The sequence below is a fragment of the Ursus americanus genome, chromosome 20 (genome assembly GCF_024610735.1).
Source record: "Ursus americanus isolate L20-20 chromosome 20, mUrsAme1.1.p, whole genome shotgun sequence".
In the NCBI taxonomy this organism is placed as follows: Eukaryota; Metazoa; Chordata; class Mammalia; order Carnivora; family Ursidae; genus Ursus; species Ursus americanus.
The window spans coordinates 39,021,277-39,034,094 of NC_142146.1; the positions used below are offsets into that span (position 1 = coordinate 39,021,277).

Here is a 12,818-nt window from a genome sequence, read left to right on the forward strand (position 1 = left end):
TCTCCCCTCAGTTCTTAAGAGGCAATTATACTACCGATTTCTTCTTTAATCTTCCAGAATGGCAGCATACCATGCACTCTGTTCTGCCCCTTGCTATTTTTATTTAAAAACAGATCCTGGAGATCATTCTACATCAGTACACGTGATGCTGTGTTGTGAGATGGCTGTGCTGTGTTTTATTTAACTGGGAAGGCAATTAAAGTTGTTTCAGTAAATACTCTTTATCTGTATAATATTCTCAAATGTCTAGAATAAAAGTTCTGCACACGAAATTGGTTGGTCAAAGGGTATTTGAATTTTCAGCTTTGATTTATATTATTAAATTGCTCTCCAAGAAGTTTCTAGAAACTTCATGAATGAAGACCTTCATGGCACTTGCCACCAGGCTTCTGACTTGCTCAGACATGTACTGAGGACCAGGGGGACACTACAGAGGGTCTAGCTGGGAGCCTGACAGTGAGTGGAATTCTGTGTGTGTGTATGTGTGAGGCACACATGGTAAGAAGCTCAAGGAAAAGCCATCAGTCAATTAATTAATTAGGGTCCTCTTTAAAGCTCTAATAATGAGTGCAAGCATTAGTGGCTTGAATAAAGCTTTGCCTTTATTATTCATTAGAAACTGGCAGTAAATAATAGGTTTGAATTTCACAGTCCTCGTGCTGCTAATCAAAGCACAAGATCTTAAGATCATAAATTATTATCCCTCACAACAGGAGCATAAAGGGAATTTGGTTTTATGACTCGCTAACTGGGACACTTGCAAGCCTCCTTCTGGGTCTCGGGCTGATTCAGAGGGAAGGAGGCTGGTAATGGCGTCTTGAAACTAGAACACGGCCTACCAGGTCTACCGGATTGGACAGGGCACAGTTTCCTCAGACTCACAATATTTTCTGCACCTGGAGTCAGGGGGCTAAGTGCCCCCCTACCCCCCCTGATTAAACAGCTTCTCCTTCCCCTTGTTAGTAATAGTTCCCGGTGTTCAGCTGGAAAGAGTTTTTTCCAGGCAGGAAGGGGCTTTCCTGTGAGCTGGAGGTTGTTTCTGCTCCGCCCTCTCAGCGAGCTGCTGCTGGCCAGAGATCCTGTACCTTGCCCTCCCCGCCTTCTCATTTCCACCTCATAGGTCAAATTTCTCTCCCTTCTCTCCACTCCTGCCCTCACTAACATTTGTCTGTTTTGAGAGGATCTTCTCTTTCCCTGGTGTGTTTTTCACACACACACACACACACACACACACACACACCCACCCACCCACCCACGTTCTCATCTCTTCCTTTCGCAGGATAAGGGCAGAAATGAGATGAAGCCTTATCTTCTGACTTTCCTTTCTCTTCTTCTCCTCCAGTACCCCCTCCCTCTGGTTTTGAAGCTCTTCATGATTTCTGGGCACCAGCAGTGTGAAGGGAGGAGGCTGTTCCACTCTGCCTGCCTTAGCTCTCCCGTCTCTGGCTGCCATGTCCTCCGAGCCCAGTGGCGCTCTCTTCTGTTCCTTCAGTGGCTTGGTGCGCCAGCCCCCATGGCTCTTGCAGGGCCGTAGGACCCTTGCAGCTCTCTTATGCTATCTTTCAGGGCCTGCTTCATCTGACATTTCAAGTATAAAGGCTTCGAACTGCCAATTGGCATGGGCAGAAAAAATGCCTTTAAATAAAACATTGGCCAACACGATCATACTTTATAACAAAAGTTTATTAGGATTAAGTCACGTTAGAAAACTTCATGCTTTGCCATTTGCCATATTTACCTGGAATGACCAGATTATACTTAGCGGAGTACAAAACAATTTGTGCCCTGTACTGTTCGGAAAGTAAGAAAATCGCTGTGCATAGCAGTGTGCCTGACACCGCCATGGTTAAGAGCCTAACAACTGGTTAGCAAAGCATATGTTACTTCCGAGCTTTGGGCCTGAGGAAGACATCACTCCCTACCTCCTTCAGAAGCAGACCCATCAGAGCCTGGGCACCGAAGACTGGAGCCTGCTTTTTTGGAATCTAATATTAACACATCTGTATTTCAAGAGAAGCTAGGCTTGAGGTATCTTTATGGCTTAAAAGGCACAGGTCATGCAGCTGAATTAAAAGCTATCGTGTTGGTCTCTCTGTCATGGGCCATGCGCCACCTCTCGTAAGGGGGGTCGTGATGCTGCGTCCCTGACTCCTCGGTATGGTCTCCGCATCATCAGCTCTGCTCCGCTAGCTTCTGCTTTTGCTCAGCAGCTGTGAGGGTTGGGACCGGAGGACAGGTCGGGACGCCTGCACTGGCTCCTGCCATGTGGAGACCAACCTGTACAGCAGAATCTCGTTACCCAGCAGACAGAGGGAACCAGCCACAGGGCCAGGAAGTGATTCAAATGCAAGCAGGGACAGGAAGGCTCATTCTTCAGATAAAATATAGTAGGGGGGAAAGAAAACAGCTCTCTCTGGAAGGGGTCCTACCAAGTTGGAAAGCAGAGCTGCTTGGGTGCAGCATACGCCCAGCTGTAAGCAACCCCTTCCTTCAGTAGGAGAAGCGGCTTGAAAAGAACGCCAGCAGAACAGTGGGTCAGCACCCAGCATGGGTGCTGTGAGGCCATCGACAGTGGTATCGATCCCTTTGTGTGGGCTTCGCAAATGGCCCTGAAGTCATTAGGAACAAGTGGGCGTCTAGGTCTTTGTGATATAACAATTTCACTTACTAAATAACTGGCATTTCCTTCAGCTTAGGAGCCCACATGTTTATGCTCAGAAACTTTTTTTCTGATTTTCAAACTCTCCCTAATGAAAGGAATAACATCTGAAATCGAAGTGAGGGGCCTGGAGAGCTACATACCGAAAAGAAACCCCTGCAGACCCAGCACCTCTGTTCCATCCTTGCAGCAGCTAGACTCCCGACTCCCTCCCTTCTCCACCCCCCCCATTCACTAATGAAAATGGCTGCTGTCAAAAACTTAAATTCAGTTGCATAGTATAGAAGGATGATAATAAACTCTCACTTCTTCAGGCACCAGAGGATACTTGTGACAAGGTTTTGATTCTCTCCAATGTCTGCCCTGACTGCACCGTCCAGCCTCTCCCCTGCACTGCCTCCCCAGCTTGGCTCCTATTCCTCTGTGAGCCCCTCATGACTTGGGATTACACCTGCATCGTTCACCATTAGTTCAGCTGGGACTGACCCGGGGTCTGCTCAAGCTTGAGTTCGTAGCCTCCCAAGCCGAGGTCCCCCTCGTAAATGTTGTCTTTGCTTGGAGTCTGCGGGGAAGCTTTCCGGTCCAGACCCAGGCTCGCAGGAGGGCTGCAGGGTGAGGTGGCTTGCTCCTGGTAACTCATGGCCAGTTGGTCCTGATTCACAATGCATTCCACATCATCCTCTTTGAGCTGTTCCTGCAATTTGGGAAGAGAGAGAAGTGATTTCACGATGAAGAAAACAAGAGCTGTCTTCTACTGTAAGAACATTGGGTGCTTGTTTTCCCTTCTCAACGGCCCTGGTTTCCCTGGCTGAGGTTCTGCTGAGGCAGACACTGCCTTCCCGTGGCTGGGGACGTGGTGGGGCATTTCCCACGGAAGACCCGCCCTGGGACGCAGCCACCTGACGCCTGCAGGCCCGATGGGAGAGCTGGTAGAGAGCAGGTGCTCCCGGAGTACCTCCTTGGGTTAGGGGAGTTAAAATACAACTCGGTGGGTTTCTTGAACTGCTCCCTAACCAGGCTGAGAGCAGTTAGCAGTTAGGGGGGCACCTTGGTGTATGGAATGACTCTCAACATTGGCTTTCTGACACTCATGCCCATCACTAAACTCTCAAAATGCAGTTTCTGTTGTATTTTATTTGAAAAGTGTGTCCTCACAGCATGTGTCTTGGGATGAGTGTCAGAAAGCTACCCATGGTTGGAAGTCACGATAGTACAGAATGGGAGCAATTGACTAGATCCGGCCAACATGGTTTTCCCCAGACGGAGCTTTTCTTGAAGGAAAGAATTAAGATCTCAAGTCTTCTTCCGTTGGCTTTGGGAAGACCACACAAAGTTACTCACAGAAGCGGCCTTGGCTAGGTGACCGAGGTCAGTGGTTTCCAACATTAGGCTGTACCAGAATCACTTGGAAGGTTCACTGAAGCACAGAGGCTGGGCCTCAAGCTCAGAGTTCTGAGGTGACAGTGGGGGGTGGGGGGCTGATAATTTGCATTTCTAGCAAGTTCCCAAGTTATGCTGAGGCTGCTGGTCTGGGGACACACTTTGAGAACCACTGCCTTCGGCCGTTGTGCCCAGAGCACATCTGAGATGCACTTTTCTCTGTTTCTGCGAGGGGGTGGCCGGCCGGGCAACCTCTAAGGGCGCCACAGTCGCTCTCCAGTTCTGACGCTGGTTTGCTGGTAATGATTCTAATTGCTTCTCAGCAGTTTTTACTCCACTCCCTTGAGCTCTAAAGCACAGGCTTAATATTCAAAACCTCAAAAGACAGCAGTTTGGGAGGACATGTTACTTCTTTTGCATTTTCTAAATTCATTTTATGGTTAAAAATATTGGTCACAATAAAAAATTGCATTTTTAAAAGAAGAATGAGCCCGAATCGGCAACATCTGAAAAGAAAAGAGAAATGCCTCTTGGTGCAGTGAATTTTAAAATGCTTCCTCCTCAAGCTGGGGAGGAATAGCCCTGAGGTTCTTGGGCTCCTCGGCATCCACCAAGCCTGTCCCGCTCAGGGTAGTTACTCACCCCGTAGGCCTGTGGACTGGTGAGCAGCCTGGAAATTGGACCGCACCATTCAGGTAATGTTGTGGTCAGCGGAGGACCAGCGTGGGTTAAAATTGGTTTCAGATATCTGCAAGGCCTGTCAAGGAATTCTTGCCAAAAGGAAGTTAGAATTTAGTTTCCCACACAGCAAAACCTTTGCATGCGGCGAGACAGTTACGTTCACCTTTAAATCCCCTACTCCCTCATTTAGGAGGCAATCTGGCCTGCAAAAAGTGCTGTTTATAATCTTTGCTCCACACACTTCTCCAGCCCTCCTGGTAGCCTTTAATCAAAAAGAAATGGGGACTGGGCCAGCCGACGTCAGAGAGAGGGATAAACGTTCCCCTTCTTCTCCCCTCCCTCCCTCAATGTCTCATCTGTTTGAGAATGCATTGCTTAAGAATGATCTTAGGGGCGCCTGGGTGGCACAGCGGTTAAGCGTCTGCCTTCGGCTCAGGGTGTGATCCTGGCGTTATGGGATTGAGCCCCACATCAGGCTCTTCCACTATGAGCCTGCTTCTTCCTCTCCCACTCCCCCTGCTTGTGTTCCCTCTCTTGCTGGCTGTCTCTCTCTCTGTCAAATAAATAAATAAAATCTTAAAAAAAAAAAAAAGAAAAAGAATGATCTTAAACAATAGCAGAAAGGATTGTGTTTTCTTAAAACTACACGCGTAGCTTAAACCACCAGTAATTTTCACAAAGAAGCAAGAGGTATTTCATAAAATGTTCAGTCATTTTAGAACTGGGTAGTGAACATGGATTGTTTTCCAAAATACTTTATTTTCACTATTCAACACAGTCACTTTATACTTCATACATCAATGCGTCTCTATACAAAATTATGTAAATAAGCTGGTGCCAGGTTCATTCAATTGTCTAGCACCTGCCTTTCTTATCTCTTCATCCCAAAATGCTCTAACAAGTTAAAAGAAAACCCTGTGCATCTGAAGCCCTTATGTTTCCCTCCAATCTAGCAATAGTGAAACCCCTAGGGGCTGCCTCCTGTTGCCTTATTATTTCTTTTTTTTTTTTTGCTCAAAGGAAAGTAGTGGAATTATTTCACCATTCCATCAGACACAACTTTTAAGCTTTATATTATTTCCTCTGCTGGAGAATATTTCACCTCATCAACTTTCTGAAAAGCTATAATAAATAGGAAAAGGGGAAAAAAATGGAAACCGGTTAACATTGGTTGGTTTGGGAAGATCCGAAGTCACCTGCAGGCATTGAGACACGAGGAGATCTTGGAGACGGCTCTCCTGGAGCCCGTCTATAGCTGGACAGCGCCCTGTCATTCCTGTGATGCCCTGGGCATGGGAAGACAAAGGGAAGAGGCGGACTCCAGGGACCAGAAATCTTGTTGCCTCCGGCTTCAAATCCTTCACCACCAAAGTGATGATAGAGCAGGGAATGCTCCTGAACATAGCCTAGTTATGATGCAAGGAGAGCGACTGAAAAGATGCGTAAGGGAGTCTATAATTCCAACTGCAAATGGAAAACTTGACAATTCCTTTCAGATGGGTGGCTGTCGTGCTCAGCGAAGGACCGGGGGAGATACTGAAATTCAGAGCCTGGCATTTCCTGTAACATCTTTTGAGTGTATCTGTGACCCTGGAAATCCTGTGATGGTCTTCCATTAATTTTTATTACAGATTGTTATTTCCTTTATTTTATGGATGGAGGAATCGAGGCCTAGAGATAGAATGATTTTAAATAATCCAGAGGCTCCCGTGGCTATTTGAATCCACCACCAACATTGCTAGCAAAAGAGAAATCATCAGGGCAGAATCATGCATGCGACCAGCTGGTCCTCTAGAGAGAAAAGCTTGCAGACCCCATCCCTGCTGGCGAGCTGCGGACCCTCTCACACAGGGGCGCATGAGGACACGTGGTCTTATTAGCGTTTATGGTGTGTGTAGGTCAGCGAAAAAGTACTTCTTTGGGGGAGGCGAGGTGGGTAACATACATGTGCAACTGGAGTGTAAATCAAGGAAAATCCAGCCAATTTCATTTCAAGATGGAAAAGTGACAGTAGGCAAGCTACATTTCTAGAGACATCATTAAAAACAAAATGAAGAGGCTCGTCAAGGTTCTAATTGTTTCAGAGAGGTCTGGGCAACTTCCACTGTTGGAGGGTCTCAGGATATTGAAAAATAAAAGTGCCCAAATGCCACAATAATGTTACAAAGGTAAAGCGCAAATTTAGAATTGTGTAATGAACATTTTTTTCTTTTAATCCTGAGGGGGTATCTCTTTACGTGTAATGTTATTGGAGCGAACACTTCACGATGAAATTTGTAGCTTTTTGTGGATGTGGGGCCTGGACCAAGTGGGGTACCATTTAACCTCTTCTGGACAGGGTCTGGGATTTTCGACTCAGAACGCCTCGGCCTAACGGCCAACTCTGCCGCTTTACTGACCGTAGGAACTGTGGTCTGCTTATTCACCCACGTAAGCCTCAAGTATTGCTGTGAATACTGATGGGAAATAACAGTATGTAAAAATGGTTTTAAACCCTACGTGCTGTTCAAATGCTGTGTATTTTATTTGAAAGATTTATTCTCTAAGTGCTACTTCTGAGGAATTGGTGTCTCAATCGCTGTTGGGGTAACAACGGGGAAACGAGACTGAGGGTAGAGATGAGAAAAATGGCACTCTGGGCATTTGGTGTGGCCTCGGGACTCACAGGCTAGGTCGTAGGTGGGAAATAGCTACACCAAAAGTAGCTATTAGGGTGAAAATTTGTTGTACGGGCAGCTAGCATGAGGTAGTAGGTGAGAGGTGGTCAGAATTTGTTCATGTAGGACTCTCCTAGGAAGCTCCCGGTGCCATTTTGGCTGCTCCGGTGTCTCGGTAGCTGTGAGTCAAAGGCGTGAGGCACGCTCGGTGGGGCCGCGAGTGGGATTCGCCAAGCACCACGAGGAGCCACGGAAGACGTGGCTCAGAATCTGTGCTGAACTTCTTGGTTTGCCCAGTGCTTGCCATCTATTATGTGCTCAGGGGATGTTTGCTGAATTTCTGATCTAGAAAATATGAGTGAGGGAAGTAGATGCTGAGTGACTTGACAAGAGAAGACAAAGGGGGCAGGTTATAGCCAATGAAGGAGGTTTTTCTGAGGATAAAAGGCTAAGAAAGGTTAAGTGGAAGATGGACCTCATGGACCTGAGTTATTAGGATGAAGGGACCATAAAAAGAGTGGGAATGGCATGAAATAAAGTGGTTTAAAATAATCTTGTGTTTTACTCATTCGTTTGTTCCCTCATATGCTCACGTGTTTGTTTTTGTTGTACGGGCCACGCAAGGAAATGGACAACTGCATTTAGAATGGAAAGCTCCCTTGTCTCCAGACTGTGGTTGGTCTCCTTGAGGGCGGGGTTGTCCCATTCACCTGGACACAGTGCTTGGCACATTTTAGATGTTCAAGAAATAGCTGCTGAATTAATGGAGATGACAGATACGGAGAGGGGAAAAAACTTGCTCAGTGGAACCTAGCCAGAGAGTTAGCGTCAGAGTTGGGCCTGGGATCAAGGACGTTTCCATCGCACGGGGCATCTTTCTTCTGCTCCAGAGACACTGAGTAACAGGTCTCATCTGATTGGACGACTGATTTGGAATTGAGGAATCAGTGATTTTCAGAGTTCTTTATTGCTGAGCAATGTCTGGAAAGTGGCTGGATCTCCAGGGTTACCTAAATTATTAAAGAGTAAGAAAACTCTTTTGATCTACAAAAAAACCCCAACTGCTGATTTTGCAAAATGTGTTATTTTTTTCATCAGGTTCTAGTGTATGTTTGGGGAGGCAGATTCCCCATTGGGTATTTTTGGTGCAGCTAGTTTTGCTTCTCTAATAAGCTAGAAATGTATCGAGATGAAATGTGAAGCTCTGGGGGAAAAAAACAATGACTTTTCCTATCCAAAGGGCATAGGTTTGGGAATAGCAGTTTGGTTCCGGAGATGTAAATAAAAGCTAGGATTCTACCCAGAGTTTAACGCATGCATGCACTAAAGAAGACAATTGACAGATGCCATTTTCTTCTGTGGTCTGAGTTATCAGAAGGTCCAGAGCTAAATTTAGTGCTTAACTGAACTAACATCCAAAATTCCTGGTAATGTTGATTTCTTTCTCTTTTTGTTTGTTAGTTTTTGTTTTAATTATTTTAAAGCCTTGTGTTTTACCCATTGTAAGTTGCCAAAACTAATGAGTCTGCAGCTTGCTCACGCCTGTGTTTCCTATGACATAGTCCCCTGTAGCCTGGAGAGATGCAAAACCCCAAGCAAAGATCCAGTTCCACGAAAGAATGTCTGCCCCTTCGAGGGGACTAAGCCCCATGGCCCTACCATGGGCTGAATGTTTGCATTCTTCCCAAATTCATACATTGAAGCCTTAACCTCCGATGTGATTGTATTTGGAGATGGGGCCTTTGGGAGGTAATTAGTGTTAGATGAGGTCATGAGGGTGGCCCCCCGTGTTGGGGTTACTGCCCTTATAAGAGGAGATACCAGGGTTTGCTTGCTTTCTTTCCACATGTCTACAAAGAAGAGGTCAAGTGAGCATACAGTGAGATGGTGACCATCTTCAAGCCCAGAAGAGAGTTCTCACCAGAGCCCAATCATACTGGCACCCTGATCTCAGACTTCCAGCTTCTAGAACTGTGAGAAAATCAGTATCTGTTGTGTAAGCCACCTGGTCTATGGTATTTTGTTATGGCAGCCTGGGCAGACTAACACACTCCCTCCCTCTGGCCCTCTTTAAAAATCTCCGAGGGCCCTTAAGAGCTCTGTTCTATCTTGGCTTTCTCTAAACTCGCCTCATCATGAAGATCATCTTGGAAATTTGTTAAAAATTCAGATTTCCAAGTCCTCCCCTGGAGATTCTGTTTTGGCAGGTCTAGGAAGTGGCCTGGGACTCTGTATTTTACAGAGTCCGTATTTAAGCGCCCCAGATGACTGGTGATTGGGCAAGGATGGAACACGATGTTCTCTCTCTGTACTGTTGCCCTCCATAGGAGATTGAAATTTTAAATAGGAAGAAAAAGAACATGGTCTCTTATGTTTACAAAGCCATTATTTTTAGGGTGAGGGCAGGTATAAGATAGGCCCATCTGGCCCAGAACCCAGTTCTATCTAATGTAATGGCCTCTGCCAAACGTCCGTCTTGTCTGGGGGATGGATCAAGTAGTTGGCTCAAAAAGATGAAGCCTTGATGACGTTACACCTGAGGGAATTAATGAAGCATCATGTCTGTGCTTGTGTAGGAAGACTCTGTGTAGTGGGAGTGTTCGCATGTGTTTGTATGTATAAACTTGATACATGGTCTTATTTTATGGATGAAGTACTCATCACTGCATAGCTGTGTGAAGAACAAAAGTACGTTTATCTCTGTATAGGCTTTTCAAGAATATACCCCGAACTCTTTCCTTTATAAAGCATTTCTATATGTCTTATTTTCTTCGTACAGCTGTAGGTGAGAATTATAGTCCCATTTTACAGATCAAGAAATGTGTAAACAGATGGTTTTTCAATTCTCTTCTTACCTATTCTTTAAAAAAAAAATTATTTATTTATTTGAGTGAGAAAGAGAGAGAGAGAAAGAGTGTGTGGAGGTGAGAAGAGAAGGGAGAGAGGAAGAGAGAGAGAGAATCTTAAGCAGACTCCTTGCTGAGTGTGGAGTCCGACTCAGGGCTCAATCTCACGACCCTGAGATCCTGATCTGAGCTGAAACCAAGAGTTGGACGCTTAACCAACTGAGCCACCCAGGTGCCCCTCTTCTAATCTATTCTTACCCCCTTTTCCAGGGGGCATTTAGCTTTCAGTGCTGCCTTGCCACCATATGGTCAGGAATCAATGACAGGTGGGTGGGGAAGGATAAGTACATCCCATAGTGGAAGTCGCCTTGCCCTCCATGCCCATACATTCCTGCAGAAAACTAGGTCCCACTTGCTATTGACTTGCTGAGTCCCCACACTGTTGTTTACACAGCATCCATGAACAAAACTAGCAGAGGGCACCCCACATTTCACACACCCTATCACTCTTTGATTCCAATACACAAATCACACCCCTTCTGCCTTGTTTCCCAGGAAATGAGGCCTTGCGAATTGAGTGTTTTCCCTCTTTCCTTTGCATAGATCAGATGTCATAATTGAGCACTTACTCTCTTAGGGTTCAGGTTGGAGGAAGGCTTTAAGAGTCCAAACAAGAAGCCTTCCTCTTTGAGCTGTTTTATCCCTCTCTTCTCTCTACCTAGAGGGTGGACTTCCAATTTTGCACCAGGCACTTGCAGAGAACATAGGAGTAGGAGCCTGTCTTTGCAGCAGCCACACTATTTCAAGAACAAGCTATCAAGATGGCACCTCCTTCTAGGCTATCCACGAAGTTATGGTTTAAAAATAAGGACAAGGGAGAAACCCTCCATTCACATATACAGATGAACATATGCTTCTTTGTTTGACAAACCTAACCTCTACCATCTTCAAGGAAATTGCTCTCAACAACCGCTGGGACAGAAAGAGAGCAGCAAATGCCAGCATTAACACCTGACGGGTCAGCAGAACTGCCCGGAGGAAGCCAGCGTGGAGTGACCGAAACCTCCTTCAGCCCGGTCTCTGAGCTCTGCTACTCTTCTATTTGGTGAAGGGCTCTCCTTTCAAGGCCAAGCTGGTGTGTCCCTTCCCCGCAGTGGCCCTCTCAGACCTGCCACGCTGAGCTGCTAGCTCCATGGCTGCTCCGTAGCCATGTGGATACATCTGGCTAGTAGCCTTCGTCACATCGTCTGGAAGCTCAAGGTTTACATCTCCATCTTCCTTTAAGCTCCTTGAAGGCAAGAACTTTATTATTATTTAACAAAATATTTATACTGTAGAATGAAAAAGGGATACATCAAACCTCACCAATCCAACGTACAGTTGAATGGATCATTTTAAAGCAAGGAAATCACCCAGACCAGGAAACAGAACTTTGTTTCCCAGCCCGAAAGGGTATCTCATCCTATGCAGACTCCACCCTCTCCACGAGGAACTACATCCGACGTGTATACTAATCACTTCCTTGAGTTTATATTGTCGTTTTATCACTCAAGTGTGCACTCTTACACTCAACTCCAGTTCAGTCTTGCCTATTTTTCAAAAAAAATGTGTTATGCCTTCTAATCTGTAGATTCCCCTTTTAATTTCTTTACAATTTACCTGCTGAAGAACCTGGGCCATTTGACCTGTGGAGTGTCCCATGGTCTGAATTTTGCTGATCACAAACTCATGTGCAGCCCAGCCCTGCCCTTGGTCTTTCCTGTAAATTGCCAGCTGGATCCAGAGATCAGATCGGATTCACATTCTCTCCCATCCTCTTGGCCAGACTGAGGAAGGGACATCATCTCTGGTTGTGCCTCTTTGTGTGATCTGAGCAGCCGCTAGTGTGTAAAACCTATAACTATTTGCTCACTGGGGATTGCAAATAGTGAAATTCTAATCATATATATATATAAAATTTTATTAGGTAGAATACTTTTACAAAGAGACATTTTTTATTTATTCCATTGGGATATTCAGTGGAATAGTCAATATAGGAAAGACAAGATAAATGCTTGATTTATTTCATCTGTTTACCAGGTGTCCAAATGATTCATCATCCTCTGAAAATGATTGATTCTTTGTTTAAGTATCATTAAAGAGTAATGAATTTAAATGAATTTGATTGCAATTATTATCATTGTTGAAGCTCAGACCGACCATCTTTGGTCAGTGGGAGTCTTTTCAAATTGGCTCCTGAGTCCTAGTGAAATGACGTCAGTATCTTTGATAGCTTCCTTGGCATCTGTATGACAACTTGTTCTAGGCTCATCATGAACATTGCCTGTTTCAGACCCCAAACCAACCATTTCTCCAAAATTCTCTGATTTCTTTTCGTGAGAAATGGTGTTTTAACAGCAAACTCTGGGTGCCAAGGGCGACAAAACCCAATGAGGTACTGTTAAGTGTTCCACAGCTGACTCTTTTTTTTTTTAAAGCTGGATTTGTAGCATTTCCCAGTTTCCATGGTATAAACACTCCCATGATGGCTGATTTTGATATATCAACATGAAGTCACTGAACGTGGAGTTGGGATGAGATGTGTACAATCTGTTC

At 45.4% G+C, this 12,818-nt stretch overlaps 1 protein-coding gene across 7 annotated transcripts in view; it reads right to left on the reverse strand.

The window, feature by feature from the left end:
- Positions 1 to 1,665: 1,665 nt before the first annotated feature.
- Positions 1,666 to 12,818, reverse strand: part of SLC9A9 (solute carrier family 9 member A9) — a 661,514-nt gene continuing 650,361 nt past the window's right edge. For 6 of the 7 annotated variants that reach the window (XM_087870270.1, XM_045813403.2, XM_087870269.1 and 3 more), the window contains 3 exons: positions 4,682 to 4,787; positions 3,146 to 3,353; positions 1,666 to 2,277 (listed from right to left, as the gene is read on the reverse strand). In XM_087870270.1, coding sequence (XP_087726396.1) covers positions 2,204 to 2,277; positions 3,146 to 3,353; positions 4,682 to 4,787 — 388 coding nt within the window. In that variant the 3' untranslated portion in view covers positions 1,666 to 2,203. Of the gene's footprint in view, positions 3,354 to 4,681; positions 4,788 to 12,818 lie in introns of all 7 variants that reach the window. The other variant, XM_045813396.2, reaches the window with a different exon arrangement.